This window comes from Cebus imitator, unplaced genomic scaffold (assembly GCF_001604975.1).
Source record: "Cebus imitator isolate Cc_AM_T3 unplaced genomic scaffold, Cebus_imitator-1.0 Scaffold448, whole genome shotgun sequence".
Classification (NCBI taxonomy): domain Eukaryota; kingdom Metazoa; phylum Chordata; class Mammalia; order Primates; family Cebidae; genus Cebus; species Cebus imitator.
This window is the reverse complement of record NW_016107763.1, coordinates 1,049,959-1,066,197: the sequence shown is the minus strand read 5'-3', so window position 1 is coordinate 1,066,197 and position 16,239 is coordinate 1,049,959. Positions and strand designations below refer to the sequence as shown.

Here is a 16,239-nt window from a genome sequence, read left to right as displayed (position 1 = left end):
AAATGGAAATGCCTAGCAAGTAAGGGAAAGGCAGAAATAAGGCTTGCAAATGGGTTGAGAATGTGGGTACAGATTCAAAATTAATCTGCACACACTTGAAAGATGAACATAAGACACACATAAAATTTCTAAGGAAAATTGCGGAGTGGGGAAAAAAGGGCAAGAAATGAGTCTGAGGAAACACTTATATTTGGAGGACAGAGTGAGGAGGAGAAGCAAGGAAGGAAGATATGAGAACTACGATGACAATAGCCATTCATTTTGAGAGCTAAGAATACCATATCTTCATTAATAAATCCATTTAAATTCAAATTTCAAGGTTTTTAATGAGATGAAAAATATACTAAACCTTAATAATCCATTTACTCTCTCAGATATTAAAATAGATTACCCATGTGACAGGCAGCTGGACATTATCTGTAATAGAAAGCAAAATGATTTTTTAATTTAATGTCTCAGAACTAATTTGTCATTATTTAAAGGAGAAGCAGAACTTTTTGAATGTATATGATCTGTTCACATTATAATTATTTATTTATTCATCCAACTTGTCCTACACATCTGGCACATGCTAGGCACTACAGGGCACAGTCCTCATTCTTGGGCTGGCTACATTCACCCTTGTGCCCATTTCACACACTGCTCCCCCTGTCGCCACGCTGCACTTGGTGCCAGCTTTCCCCCTGCAAGGATGACCTCTACAGTGAATTAGCTAGCATTTTCTGAACCCTAGGTATGTGTGCCAGGCATTACACTAAGGGCTTTATATGGACTCGCTCAATCGTCAAGACAACGCTGTGAGGTGAAAATTAGTATCATACCTCTTTTACAGCATGTGAGGCTTAAATGTTGAGAAACTTGCCTAAGGTCATACAGCTAGCAAGTGGTGTCGTCAGGACTCAAAATAGGCTGGCTAATGCCAAAGCGGTGATTGGCACCTCTCTACTGAAAGTGTGGTCCTCAAACTAGCAGCAATGGCATTACTTGGGAGTTTGCTAGAAATGCAGAACCTCAGGCCCAACTCCAGATACGCTTAATCAAATTTGGCTTCAAAAATATCCCCAGGTGATCCCTCTTAAAGTTTGGGAAGCACTGTGCTAAATCCCTCCACTACGAAGACCTGGCTTTAATGAACGCTGCGGGAGACATAAACAGTCTTTCCCCTGAGTAGCAATTTGCAGGGCGCGGGAGGGAAGGTATATATGTGTTCTCCAAGGGCTAACAGAAGGATTCAGACAAGTCCTTGCTGTTTCAAACACTAGAGATCACTGCGATCTGCACGGATCGAGATCACTTCCAAAAGCAGCAGATCTGAGTGGGTCTTGAAGCCAGAACGTTTTCTCATTTCCTTAAAAATAGCTGCTGTTCCAAATGGACAAGTGCCCACATCAGTAAACTTCTGGAGTTCGCTTCTCCAGCCTGCACTCCATTCTCCAAATAGAATCCAAATAGCAGCAGCATCAACAAGCAGATTTGAAACCCCAATAAAACATGCTATTATTGTTAATTGTATTACACTTGCCTAGTTTAATTAATGTAATATTCATGACAAAACTAGTTTGCCCCTCATTATCAATCGTGCTCCAGGTAGGAGTACAAACAGTGTGAAAAACAGATGCACCCCGGTTGGTGTGCAAGCCCCCGTTTGCAGGTACTTAATTCAGGGTGTGGCGGCGCCTTTTCAAAGCCCCTCTGCAAGCCACACCCGCCTCCTCCCTCTCCAGTGGGGTCAAACCACTTAGTTTATTTCACCTGCTGCCACTTTCTTCCCTGTCACGAATTCAGCCTGTCTTCCTTTGGCCTGAGACAGCGTCTTCAGGCGGGTTGGTTGGGACATGCCCAGCGGGGTGCCCACCTGCACCCGCACCCGCGGGAAGGGGCGGCGCTGGCCAGGCTCTCTCGGGTGGACTCGCGGAGCGGCTGCGGCACTGGCGGTGGCAGACGGCGAGTCACGTGCGACAGAGGGGGCGGAGCGCGGCCGGACGGGTGGGTGGAGAAAACAAAGCCCCCAGCTGTCAGCAGAGGAAGGAGGCGACGTCGCCGGAGCAGGTGAGTCAAGTGCATTTAAAGCGGTACCGCCCTGGCGCACCCCGACACCTCCTGCCCGGGAGCAGTCCCTCCCAGGCCAGGAGCCGGCCGCGCCTCCTCCTGACGCCGAGGTCTGCAGCCCGCTGGGCTCGGAGCAAGCGGAAAAGGGGGTCCAGAGTCTAGCAAGAAGTTGTGCAGGGGTCGGCTCGGCGGTCTACGGACGTGCACCCAGCTGCGCTAACTCTGGCCGCACCTCTGGTTCGGGGCCCCAGCGCTGTAGACCCCAGGAAAGGGGAGGGAGTTGGGGCTGCCACGCTGGCAGAAGCGAAGTGGACTGCTTTGGAGGGGCGAGGCTGGGGCTGTCCAGGGTAGGAAGACAGCTTTGGTGGAGGGGGGCTCGCGACTGCGCGACCGCAGCTCACGGCCCTCCAGGCTCGAGTGGGGGCGACAGGACTGATAGCGGGGGGCGCTGGCAAGGGCTGCGCTCTGGGGTCAGATCAGGAAGTGCAGCGCGCTGGCGCTCGCCTGCCTGCGAGCACCCCCTGGACCACCGGCACTTCCCCTTCGGCAGCCACCACTCTCCCACTCCGACACCCGCCACCACCCGCGCTCCCTGGACTCAGGAGCCGGGTGGGCGCAAAAGGAAGCGGGTTGTTTATTCTGCGCCCCAGCGGCTCTTCTGCGGGTAGCACAGAGCGCGCAGGGCAAGAGCTACTCAGCGACTTCGCTCTCCGCTCAGTGGGAAACTCTTCGGTCTACCCTTAGAAGGGCTGTGCTGAAGCCAGAAATCCCACAAAGAGCCTGGAGAGGGGTGGACGCAGAAAGCCATCCCCTCTGAACCTGGGGCGCTCGACAAAGCTGACTTTCAGACCCCCAGAAGGGCCAGTGGGTTCAGACCCTCCAGTCACTTCGTCTCTCCAGTGCAGAGGGTAGAGCCATAACCTTGGAGGAAGGGGCGCTGCAGCCATTTGATCAGGAGGAGCCTTTGTCTTAACCCCCAGGCCCCTCCTGCTAGTCTTCTCCGGGTCAGTAGCTCTGGGAGTAATTAATATTCCGAACATTAGCCATCCCTTCACCTCGGCACCAGCCAACACTGCTGTCCCCTCCCTGGGTGTCCTATCACTTGCTCACATCTCCTTTTCCAAAAAAACAAAAAACAAAAAAAGAGAAAATAGCGTAGACCCGCTAGGCAGGAGGGTCTACCGTCTACCAAAAACACTACCGTCCTGTCAATGTAAAATCAAGGGTTAAGCCCTCAAACCCGCGCCCTCGCGCACCGAAACGGAAGAACTTTCTTGATTAGCATAGTATCGGCCCTGGGGCCGCGCGGAGAGGCGGAGGTTCGGTCCCAGCTGGGGTGAAGCGTGCAAACCGGTCGCGATTGTGGTCAGACCCAGCACCTACTCATAATCTGAGGACCCGCGATTTACACCTTTGCTGAATAGGACACTGGAATGAAACAAAACAGAGATCAAAAGGTAATCTGAAGAACAGCAATACTTCCCCTTCTTCTCTTGAACGCTAAATTTTTGGCTACATTTTTATCAAGCAAAGAGGAGAATGCTTCTGGGTTAGCCAGTGTCCCCTCTGGAAATGAAATGCTTCTTTACTTTGCTTTTGTTCTTTTCTGCCAAACCGATTAAAGACCTCAGTTAGGGGTAAGATAGGAGGTCTGGTAGCTCACCGAGTGATTGGTAGATAAGTTTAACTGGTCAATTTTCCTTGTGTGGGTAGAGCTGTGCTTCCTCAAAGCACTGGTTCTCAAACTTTGCTGCATAGTGGAATCATCTCTGGGGAGCTTTGAGAATTCCTGATGTCCTGATCACATCCCAAACTATTTAAATCAGGTTGTTTGAAAGTGAGAAATAGGCACAGTATTTAAAAGGAAAACCGAACACAGGTGACTTCATTGTGCAGCAAAATTGGGGAACCTCTATAGCAAAGGAAGTGTTCGATGGCCAGCAGTAGCAGGCATTGCAAGACAAGATGCCACTTTAATTATTTGGGTGGGTGAGAGGAACGCTGAAACTGGGGTGCCAATGACTAACACCCTGGGGTGGAGCACTGTCATCTAGCACCCTGGCTGGTGGTGACACCTACTACATCATTTTTCCCTTCCCTGGCTAGGGTCTGGTTGGAAAGATGGAAGCTTACTTCAATGCCTGGTTTCTGCACTGTTGTTAAGGGAGATGGATAGAAACTTTGATTCCTGTGATGACTCATGTGTAGCAGGCAGTAGGGAAACCCGTCAGAAACACACTCCAGCAGCCTGGTGAGTCAGCAGGCTGCACAGCGATCCCAGTGAATAGGAAGTAATTAGAGCGAGTAGTTTGTTGAGAAGCACAAACTCCACTCCTTTGAAAATACATTTTAATATCTGCTTGCTTGCAGGAGACACTCCCTTTGCAGCACCCCATTCTACCTGTTTCATATAATGCTCTCTTCTGTTAGAAGGGGGAACGCAAAGCTAACTAGATGTCCTGTAACTTCCTTGGTGGGCGGCATGTAAAACTGCTGGGAAGTGTAAACTGGCTTGGGTTATTTCAGTTATGTGAAGTAGAAAGGCTGAATATTTAACACTTAAATTTTGCATACAAAAAAGTCAAATAATACCGGATTATACATCTAAGGGTGGATTAAAGGATCTGTTTAAGTAGAAATGCTTACACTTAACATTTTACATAAAACCTCGTATATGCTATTAACCAAAGGTTTCTTGCCTTTAAAAAAGTCATCCCCAAAGAATGACTCCAAGGTAACCTGTTGTCTCTGGTTCTCTGCATCTTTAAACAGTTTATCTTAGAATCATGAAAAAAAAGACTGGTTTTTTTTTGTTTTTACTTTCAGTTTTAATACCTCTTCTTCACTATTTTTAATGTCACTCTCACTCTTTGCACTGTTGTCTAAATGCTTTTGTCCCTATCCTCAATTTCTTTAAGGGGGAACAACAGTGCCTTGCACACAGCAAGCACTCTATATTGTTGGCCATTGAACTTTATCTGAACCTCTCATAGCATCTATGGCAGCTTGCTCGGTATTCTATTTTCTCATGGGGCCTTTATGTCTGTAGCCTTCAAAGCAGGGGTACAAGTCTCTGAGTTATTGATACTGCTTGTTTGTACTGAAGAATATCAAAAGATGGGGAGAACATTGAAAAACAAAGTGTCCTGAGTGCATTCAGTTTTCTTGTTTTCCAAGGCAGACATCCCAGATATATAGAAGCCAAAGTTCTGTTACAATTCTTACTTGCTATGATAGCTCATTTGTTCACTTTTGTTTTACACACAACAATAATTTAGTATTTAGATTCTGATGGGCCAAAGAATCCTTTCACAAAATTTCACTCTCTACCGATTATTATGAAAAATCATGTATGAATTTATTGAGCTAAGAGAGACATTACAGAATAGATTAATAGATTTTATTTTCTCTTGTGTATTACCCATTAAAATAGCACAAGCACGTTTAAATGGCCAGCATATTGAAAGTAAGAAGTTGGATGTATTTTGCAACAGATACCACCAAGATTAAATGTTAAGAATTTCCAAAGACCAAAATGATATAAATGCATTCATTCTCACTTCTGTGTAGCTTAGAAAAAGAACCAGTGAGGTACTTCTGAAATGTCAACACCTTTTTGAGCATAAGAGATAAAGTAGTCTAGAAAAATAAAATTTACTATGGGAGGCAGAGGGGGGTGGATAATCTGAGGTCAAGAGTTCAAGACCAGCCTGGCCAAACATGGTGAAATCCCATCTCTACTGAAAATACAAAAATTAGCCAGGCATGGTGGCACATACCTGCAGTCCCAGCTACTCAGGAAGTTGAGGTTGGAGGATCGCTTGAGCCTGGGGAGGCAAAAGTTGCAGTGAGCTGAGATTATACCACTGTACTCCAGCCTGGGGGACAGAGGGAGATGTCACCTCAAAAAAAAAAAAAAAAAAAAAAAAAAAACCAGATTTCTCAGAGTATGATATATACCTAGCTCTGTAACATTTACAAACAGGCTAAAAGAGGTGGAGTGGAAGAAAGTGTGTCATCTCAATTTTATAAGTTCTAAAGTGTTTGAGAACCACCCAGTCTTATTACCTTAAATTTATACAGCCCTTTGGCCATATTAACATATCAGGGCTTAAAGGCAATTGGGTAAATTGTATTCCCAGGTGCTAAATTACACAAGTGAATCCAACAAGTTATGTGATCTGGCAATGCCAAAGCAATGACTCCTGGATTATTGACTCCTTTTCCAGCGTTTACTACATCATATAGGTTTTGATGTAGTCTTGCTTGGAGGCTTTGGCTACACAAGACTAGTTTGAATTAACTCCTTCCTCCTTAAAATGTAGAAACTATTCACATATGTCATTCTCTCAGCAACTTTATTCTTAAATAATTCACCTTTGGATTATTTAAGAATAATTAACCAACCCCCAACATTTTGAGCCATCTTTAGCTTTTTATCTAGGTAACCAAAATAATAAGTTCTTTAAATTGTTTTCCAAGTCATAGAAGCATAACCTTTACTAGGGACCCTTAAAGACTAGTTCCACCGCCCATAGAAATCTTAAATGCCTGATACCTCTTCACTAAGGAGTCCTCCAACTTACGCTTGACTGTCTCCCTCAAAGCACATTCCCATCTTGCTTTGCAGCATTCATCTATTAGATGCCACAAAGAATAAATCCAATTCTAAATAATTCACCTGCAACCATCTTAAACGTTGAAAGAGAATTTATACTCTTTAATCTGAGATAAGGAAAAATCTGGCTTTGGTATTTCATATCTCTTAATTTCACAAAATTTTTGTTCCAAATTTGCAACATTTGAGAAGTGTCCAAAATTATGTTTCTTACACCAGAGCTTTATAGAATAGAATTAATTGGTGAATTTGCTTCCAATAAACCTAATCTAGTAATTACCCACTTCCAAAATCACTGACAAACTTCATACAATTATATTAAGCTGCGTTGAGTTGAAACTCACAGTTCCATCTGTTTCTAGAATTGGCAAACTATGACCCATTGTTTGTTTTGTATGGCCTGGGAGCCAAGATTGGTTTTCATATTTTTTAAGTCATGGAAAAATATCCAAAGAAGAAAATACTTGAGAACACTTGAAAATTATATGAAACTCAAATTTCTTTGTCCAAAATAAAGTTTCACTGGACTGCAGCCATACTTATTTGTTTATATCTTGTCTATGGCTGTGGCAGCATGGAATTGTTGAACCAAAGACTGTATGCCCACAAAACCTAAAATATTTACAGTAAAACTGCAGACCTCTGATTTGCCCCAGCTTAACCTACTTCAAATTTTAAATAAAAATTTATTCACTTAAAGTCTTGGTGTTGTTTTTGTTTTCCTTAGAGAAGGTTAAGAAAAAAAAGTAGTTAACCATAGGTCAACTAATCGCTAAAAATAAAAAATAGTTTATTTTCAGATTCCTCTTGTGTATGTACTTTGCAAAAAGCAGTGTATTTCTAAATATATGAACTTTAGTGATACGGTCAACTGTAAAACTTCTGAATCCAAACAAGCTCAAATAGTGCAATACTAGCTAGTAATCATTTCCAGAGCTCTAGAAAATGTGAAAACATGACCTAAAGAGCAATCCCAGTGTGAACACTTGCCTTAACTCTTCAGCAATAGAAACTTCCTGTTTTCCAACCTATGAGGGCCTTTGTATGCTTCTTTGTGTTAGTATATGAAGACATAATTTGGAAATTTACTCAGATTTAGAAACTTTATTGATTGTCACTTCAAACACTTAACATGATGTGGAAACTTGTTTTGGGAAATAGCACTACCATTTTATTTCTTTTCATTTCATTCATTTTATTTTGAGCCACAGTCTTACTCTGTTGCCTAGGCTGGAGTGCGATGGTGCAATCTCAGCTCACTGCAAACTCCACCTCCCAGGTTCAAGTGATTTTCATGCCTCAGTCTCCCGAGTAGCTGGGATTATAGGTCCACACCACCATATCTGGCTAATTTTTATATTTTTAGTAGAGACGATGTTTCACCAGGTTGGCCAGGCTGGTCTCAAACTCCTGACCTCAAGTGATCCACCTGCCTCAGCCCCCTAAAGTGCTGGGATTATAGGCACGAGCCACAGTGCCTGGCCTGGAAATAGCACTACTTTTCTAAAACATACATTAAGTAGACCAGATTATGATCCAGAAATTCAAAATTCATCTTAAATTATTTACAATCTGCTCAAAGCCGGAAATATTACTATTAAGATTCTAGAAAGAATATTTGAAAGAGTAACTACATTGATGGGAACTAGTCTCAGTTTAAGTGCTGCCTGTCATAAAACTTCCCTCAGCTAAAAACTTCCTTTTTTTGATGAATTGTTAGTGCCACAGACTGGGAGTTTGCAATGAGTTTCACTTAGATAGTAGAGCAACTTTAAGGGTTTTATATACAACTGGTGTTGTCTTCACCCTTTCCAGAGTCAGTCCTGCTGCAATTTATAGACTGAAAAAACAAAGAGATTCCTTTTTTACTAAATCAAACAACACATTATAATTAATGTAAGTTTTGAGGTACCTGACATCAGCTAAATTATTTCTAAAAACAAAAAATTGTAAATGTATTTAATCTCACCCTAAGACTACTGATAGTAACGGCATGTTAGATCACTGACTCCCACATTAACCCCTGGTGTTTCTGATGTGGGAAAGCAGGAAAGGGAGGACTGGAGATTGATATGTAACTCCCATGCTGACTGGGTAAGCAACCAGTCCAAGTGAAATGAACTGCTCTCCCTTATCATAAGCTCGATTTATATTTTAATACATATATTATTTAATATGGCCTATTCCATACACATAGCACTAATAGTTCTCTCCAAATTAATTTCTAAAATTAGAAAATAATTAGGCTTACTCTATTTTTAGGAGAGCAGAGAGTTCATAATTATCAATTTTTTAAACAGAGGCAAAACATCTAAAAGTGTTCTGCTAACAGTCAAACCTTGGTCCCAACTTATAACATCATGGCAGGATTGACTATCATTATTTGAAGCAGATAGGAGATGGGTAAGTACGCAAGAAAAGGCATCTAGAAATGAATAGATTCCTTTGTTTTGCTGAAGTATCTGAAACTGTATACTGCACGTCATACATAGAAATGAAATCAGAGGATTAGATTGCCCCTTTAAAAGCTGATAAAGGCTTTCAAAAACTGATATGCGATGACAGTACCTGCAACCACCTTATACATTCCTTCTTTCAAAGATCATCTTAAATCTGATCAACTTAACATTTGATATTAAGAAGAAAAACCTTTCATGATTCTTACCAAGAAACCACTATCTTAGTTTTCCCTCTGAGCTGCTTCAGCTCTCCATAAAATGGAAAAAAGAGAGACCTTAGAAGAAAAACCTTGCTGTTTTTGCTCCAACTGGTTCTTCCTGGGAACGAAGCTATTGATGTAAGTAAAGGTCTTTGGTAGTTTCACTTCCAGCTTGCTCTCTCATGATTTTTTTAAAAGCGTGGTCTGCTGGGCACAGATCTCCTAAAAGGAGCTCCCACAAATTAGCAGCAGTACTAAACAGGTGTGTGATGTGGTGATGGCAAATCCAGAGCAATTCCCTCTATAGTTGAAATGTTTAGACAATACGGTCAGTGGGTCTGTTAATTCTCCATCCCAGCACCTGACCTTCAGCACTTCAAGATAAATTAGAATTTAGAGGTATGTTTTTCTCTAGGATTGCCAGGTAAAATACAGGATAACCAGTTAAATTTGATTTTAGATAAGATTTGTTTTCGTGTATCTGAATTTGAATTAACTGAGCATTTATTATTTGGCTTTTAATTTTGCTTTTGCTAAATTCGGCAATCCTACTTTTATGATACAATAAATTTCAAAATGACTAGCTTTCCTGGTCTGTAAAAGATCTGAGGTTATATTTATGAGATAATGAATTTAAAACGTCTTAGCTGCCTTCACTTGCTGAAGGAAAAGCCACTAACTGAAGTTTTTTTGTACAATTTACTAAATTGAGAGGAAATAAAAAGTAAAACAAACTAGAAAATTAGCATTTTTTTATTTTGTAAGATATTTTAAAATACTTTCTATTCTTTCACCATTTTTAATAGAATAAATATTTCAATAGTTCAAGTAGGACTAACATGAGAAGTCCATCAACGATGTCAACAGTGTGCTCCTAATCAAAGTGAGATTCCAAGTGCTTGCAATGATAGCTTGCCACCCAGATGAGGCATCAGCATCACCTGGGAGGGTCTTAAAATGCAGAATTTGAGGCTTCATTCCAGACTTCCTCAATTAGAATCTTCTCTTTAACAAATGACTACAGGTGATTCATATGCGTACTGAAGTCTGAGAAACCCTGAACTAGAGGATTCACTTTTTCCACACATTAAGTTGGTCTTTTTGTTTAATACCTCGTTGAAATAATCCTTAATAAGCTGTCTCTTTTAAAGCCCTAGAAGATAAATAAAATATCTCCCAGGTATAAAATCATTGTATTTCTATTTTATTCATATAAAATTCCTAAATGGCCATTTATAATATTATGAATCAATGTGAATAAACAAACATTTTCTTAAAGACAGGGACTCTCTCTGTTGCCCAGGCTGGAGTGCAGTGGTTCATTGCAGCCTCCACCTCCTGAGCTCAAGTGATCTTCCTGCCTCAGCCTCCTGAGTAGCTGAGACTATAGGCGCACGCCACCATGCCCTGCTAATTTTTGCATTTTTTGCAGAGACCGGGTTTCACCATGTTGCCCAGACTGGCCTCAAACTCCTAGGTACAAACAATCCACTCATCTTGGCCTCCCAAAGTGTTGGGATTACAGGCATGAGCCACCATACCCAGCCTATAAGTGAATTTTTTCAAAGACTCTCATGGACTAAACTAATAGCGTAGTATAAAATTCTGGGTTTTCCTTAACAACTTGTAAATTAGGTGGATCACAATTCCTGGAACTCAGATCACCAGCAATTCTCTTTCATGCTTCATTTTATTATTGTAACTTACAGAACAGCATTTATATGCCAATATCACATATTTATATGCTTGTATTCCCAGGTTCCTCTAAAACTGGACAAAAGGAGATCCATTTTGGGCCTATGGGAGATTCCAAACTATTCTTGTGGCATTTAAAGTTTTTTAAAGTCACAAAACAAAAAAAGTACATAATTATTTTTGAGTTCCAAAACCTCACTTCTTTATTCCTGCTTTCCTGTCTTTTAGAAGTTATAGTACTATATCATAGAAAGGATTCTGAAATTGGAGCAAGAATGTAGCCTGAGTTTTAAAACTGGTTCTGCTGCTAACTGGGTGACTTTAGAAATGTTATTAACATCCTTCATCAACATCCCTCAAACTGAGTTTCTTCATCTGTCAAATAGAAAAAGCGAAGTCTGACAAGAGTTACGAGATCAGATAACGTGTGTGTACATCTTTATGACTGTAGGACGTACAATGATGTCCTAAGACTTGTTTGGTGATCTACTTCAGGTAGGGTTGGCAGTTGACTAAATATTATAGGATGTGGTTTCCTGCAACATGCCTGATTTGGAAGAAAGGTGATGTTCATTTAACAGTTCCATCTACACACTGGGAACGAAGCTACAGAGCATGTATCTTACATGTAGCTGCTGGCTATGTATGTCCACATCAGCCACACACTCCCTTCTGCTCCTCGGAACCTTAAAGTTCTCCTCGTGGCTGGAGAACAGTGATGTGCTCCAGGGCACCAAGCAATGGATTCCTCATCAGACATTGCTCTGTGAATTCAAAAGATAGGTTTATTATTATTATTATTATTTTACTGCCAGAATTCTGTATAATCTTGCCTGCACTCACTCCCAAAAAATGATTACTACCACGTTATTACATAATTGTAATTAATTATTAAGTAGCTTTTTATCTTATCCAGATATACAACCCCAAATTGGAAAAGCCTGCATGGTCATTTTTTTAAAACATCCCAGGGCAGAATTTCCCCCACTAGCACACAACGGAGAAATCTATTTATACTTTTGTTTTAATAAATAAACATAAATTCATTAGTAAGAGTCCAAACCAAAATAGGAAGGAGGGGTGTGGGAAGAAGAACTCCTAATGTTAACCACACTCATACCACTGTTACAAAAACTATTTTTATTATCGTGTAAAGCTCTTCTTGTCTGTATTTACATTCAGCAATGTCTTACGTAAAAATGTTTCCTTAGCATTTTTAATTTTCCTTGTATCCAACGTAATTTTTCTAGCTTTGGGGTCTTTGCCTGTGCCTTCACTTGCTTTTCTGTCTTGGATATGTGGGTTGATTCAAGCTTGGGTTTTGTCTTATCTCAGGTTCTTGATATGCAAAAAGTATGGTTCACCTGTGTGTGGTGGCTCATACCTATAATGCTAGCACTTTGGGAGGCTAAGGCAGGGGGACTGATTGAGGCTAGAAGTTCAAGACCAGCCTGGGCAACATAGCAAGACCCCATGTTTACCAAAAAAATTTTTTTAATTTGCCAGGCATGTGCTGTGCTTATAGTCCCAGATGCTTAGAAGGCTGAGCCAGGAGGATCACTTGAGCCTAGGAGTTCAAGGCTGCAGGGTCTATGATCACACCACTACACTACAGTCTGGGAGACAAAGTGAGACATTCATTCTCTCTCTCTTTCTCATATTCTCTCTCTCTATATATATATATATATGTGTGTGTGTGTGTGTGTGTGTGTGTGTGTGTGTAAATCATGGTCCTCTGACCAGTGGCATCAGCATCACCTGGGAGCATCTTATAAATGCAGAACCTCAGGGTCTTCCCTGGATATTCTCAATCAGAATCTGCACTTTAGGAGGATCCCCAGGTGATCTGTTGTTCGGCGTTAATATTTGAGAGACATTGATCTGGAAAGCCTTTTCTGACCTCCTAACCATGGCCTCCACCTATCTCAGTGGGGTGAGTTAGGTGGCCCATATGTGGTTTGCTTTTCATCCCCACTGCATGTCAATCCACTGAAGATTGCAAAAAACTTGTATTCACCTCCACATTCCCAGATTCTAGCACAGTGCTTGACACACAATTTTAACTTTGGGAATTGTTTCATTTTCCAATTCAATGATTTGTAGATGAAGAATTGCAATGAGAATCTTCTTGTGCACTCAGAAGCGGTGTTCTCCAACACGGGACTGAAGTTTGTTAGAGAATTCCCTTTTGTTGCAGTCTTCCTTATTTAAAAAAACATGCTTGGTGGGGAATGCTTCTCTGTGAATAATTCCTGGAAGTCCACTGTCAAAAACTTCATTTCTTCTGCTTTGTTAAATACTAATACTTCTTGGGAGGAATGGCATTTGAGGCTTGGTGTGAGGGTTGACCATTTGGCAGGTTTTGGTAAGGGTTTAGAAGGAAGAAAATGGCTATCTGACAGGAGAGTGTAAGGAACCCTAGGAAAGATAAATGGTGGACTGTTTGGAGAATTGATTTCTAACTCTGACAAGTGTTAGGATATTTTTGTCTGGAATCTTAATGTAGGTCATTTTTTTTCAGTTAGAAAAACCCACATTTCTTATCTAAAATCTCAGATGTGACTTTTTTCTCCAATCCTGACTCTCATCTATGATAAATTTTATCCAGCCCTGCATTCAGTGTAAACCACTGATGTCCTAGGGAATTATTTTAGATGTTTGTTTTAAAATTTAGATAGTCAAAAGCATGGTACTTCTACACTGATGTAGAATATGACTTAAATGTGTATTAAAATTCATCAGGCTGGGTGTGGTGGCTCATGCCTGTAATCCCAACACTTTGCAGGATAAGGCAGGAGGATTGCTTGAGGCCAGGATTTCAAGGCCAGCCTGGACAACATACTGAGACTCCATCTCTATAAAAGGAAAAGCAAAAAAGCATTAAGCAATAACTGAACTATAGGGAGCTTTCACTGTAACCATGGATACCTTGGTCTTTTCATTGTGGAAGGAATGTTTTGTGAACTTGGGGACAGATAAACTGATAGAGGGAGGATCAGCTCCTGAGCCTCTGCTTTTTGTTTTTCAGCTTCTATTTTAGATTCAGGGGGTACATGCAGGTTTATTATTACAATGGTATATTGCATGATGCTGAGGTTTGGGGTACAATTGAACACATTACCCTGGTAATGAGCCCAGTATCCAACAGGTAGTTTTTCAGCCTTTGTCCACCTCCTCCTCCCCTCTCTTTCCTCTCCCTTCTTCTTCTTTTCTCTCTCTCTCTCCCAGTTCCCTCTTGTAGTCCTCAGAGTCCCTTGTTCCCATCTTTACGTCCATGTATCACCAATGTTTAGCTCCCACTTCTAAGTGAGAACATGCATCATTTGGTTTTCTGTTTCTGGGTTCGTTCACTGAGCCTGTTTTGAGTAACAGGAGAGACTGATTAGAGCTTTGGAACCAAGTCGTGCTCAGAAACAAGAAACGTCTGTTCTACAGAACTATTATTTGCCTTATTTGAAAGGAACGAGAGGCTCCTGGTACTGCTTACCAACAGCTCTCACAATTAGCCACACAGACCTCAAGACTAAAAGGAGTATAATTATATTCCAGAATGTGTGGCCTTTTTTCTCCTCTTGGGAGTCTACCACTGTATTATACTTACCCATCACCATGGACACAACTCCAGCCAAGTTGCAAATTGGAGTTAGTCAGGTTCATCTCTTTTGTGGAAGAGTGTATTAGGTTGTCTTTCCTGAACTTCTTATCTGAGTGTCTGTGATGATGCTATTCATGGTAATTTGCCCAGACCTGAGACCTTGGGTGGGGTTTGTTAAGAGTCATCTGATACCTTTAGAGTATACCTTGTTGAGCAATCTGACGCAGGTAAGCCGTGAGGGATAGGTAAAACAATCATTGTGTATGTGTTCTATAATATCAAGCCTAACTCCATTTGAGTCATATTTTCCCGTGGGGTTTGTGGCCCATCCCAATGGGAAGAGATTTTTAACACCATATTCTTGTGAGGCCTAGTGGTGTTTTAAGGGTTGCTCTTAGAATCTAAGAGCTATGTGAATTTTTTTTGTTTTTCATATTTTGGGTTTTCTTTTAACATTAAAGCATGATTCATAACCCTGAGCTTTGTTACTGCCCTGTTAATAATTTTGTGTGACTTTGGTTGAGAGACTTTTAAATGCTGATTTCTCTAGCTGAAAAATTATGTAAATATTGTTACTAATCATGAGTAGAGGCTCTAGAAATTAAAACAGCAAAAGCATTACTGATAAATAGAGAAATGATAAAGTGGAAGCAACAATAGCTACTAAAATATTCCAAAGAAAACATGAATTAAGACAAAGAATGGTTGTCTCTAACTACCTGGCTTAGTTCAAAGTCTGTGCAATCATCTTCACTCAAAAGTTTTCAAGTTGGGCACAGCATCATTGTTATTGTTCTTTATTATATGAACAATAAGTCAATTTGAACTGATTGTCAAGGGACCTAATTCTTGCCCCAGGCTGTGCTTAAAGCACAGTCTAAGCCACTCAATTCACCTTTGTGACTTCGCTTCTCATAATGAAATGAAAGCATCCTACATAACTTTACCTATTCTCTCTCTACAAAATATCCCTTTGAAAAGTGCTTTGAAAAGTGGTTGTTAATTCCTTTCTTCTAATTAAAAAAAAAAAAAGAAAATAGAGTGGGAACCATATTTTTTTCCTTTGGAGAATCCATACATTACATTTTAAACATGAGGAAAACATGCAGTTTTGTTAGTCCATTAGCACATTGAATTCTTTAAATTGGAATAGGCAGATGCAGTGATAAGTTTAAGCATCCATTCAACATATGGAGAATGCCATTATAGCTGTTCAAAATACGAAAGCAGTCTGATTTCCGGCAGAACAGACACATTTTAAAAAGCACCCGCTCAGAAAACTTCCTGAGCTCACGTTTCCCTTTGCATGTGGTTCTTAGTGTTGAGTCGTCTCTTCCTCAGGTGGCCTAGGCTGACAAATAAAAAGTTCACATATTATGTTCTGTTAGAGATAAGGGAAGACATGGAAAAAGCAGAACCACTGATCAAGTCCAGCAGTGAGTTGGATTGTGCTGCCTCAAAACATAGGTCAAGACACTACGGCCTGTATCTTGTGATTTTCTGCTACTGCACAATTACTAGACACTGATTTATTTATGAATGAATGATTGAGTGAGACAGGATCTTGCTCTGTTGCCCAGATTGGAGTACAATGATGCAGACATAGCTCACTGCAGCTTCAAA

At 40.9% G+C, this 16,239-nt stretch overlaps 1 protein-coding gene across 2 annotated transcripts in view; it reads left to right on the top strand.

Moving 5' to 3' along the window:
- The first annotated feature begins 1,765 nt into the window (after nt 1-1,765).
- Nucleotides 1,766-16,239, top strand: part of MAPRE2 (microtubule associated protein RP/EB family member 2) — a 166,356-nt gene continuing 151,882 nt past the window's right edge. The window contains exon 1 of one of the 2 annotated variants that reach the window (XM_017511403.2): nt 1,766-2,049. Coding sequence is in view for 1 of the 2 variants with exons in the window: in XM_017511402.1 (XP_017366891.1) it covers nt 3,483-3,506 (24 nt within the window). In the remaining variant the exon portion in view is untranslated. Of the gene's footprint in view, nt 2,050-3,209; nt 3,507-16,239 lie in introns of those variants that run through there. The other variant, XM_017511402.1, reaches the window with a different exon arrangement.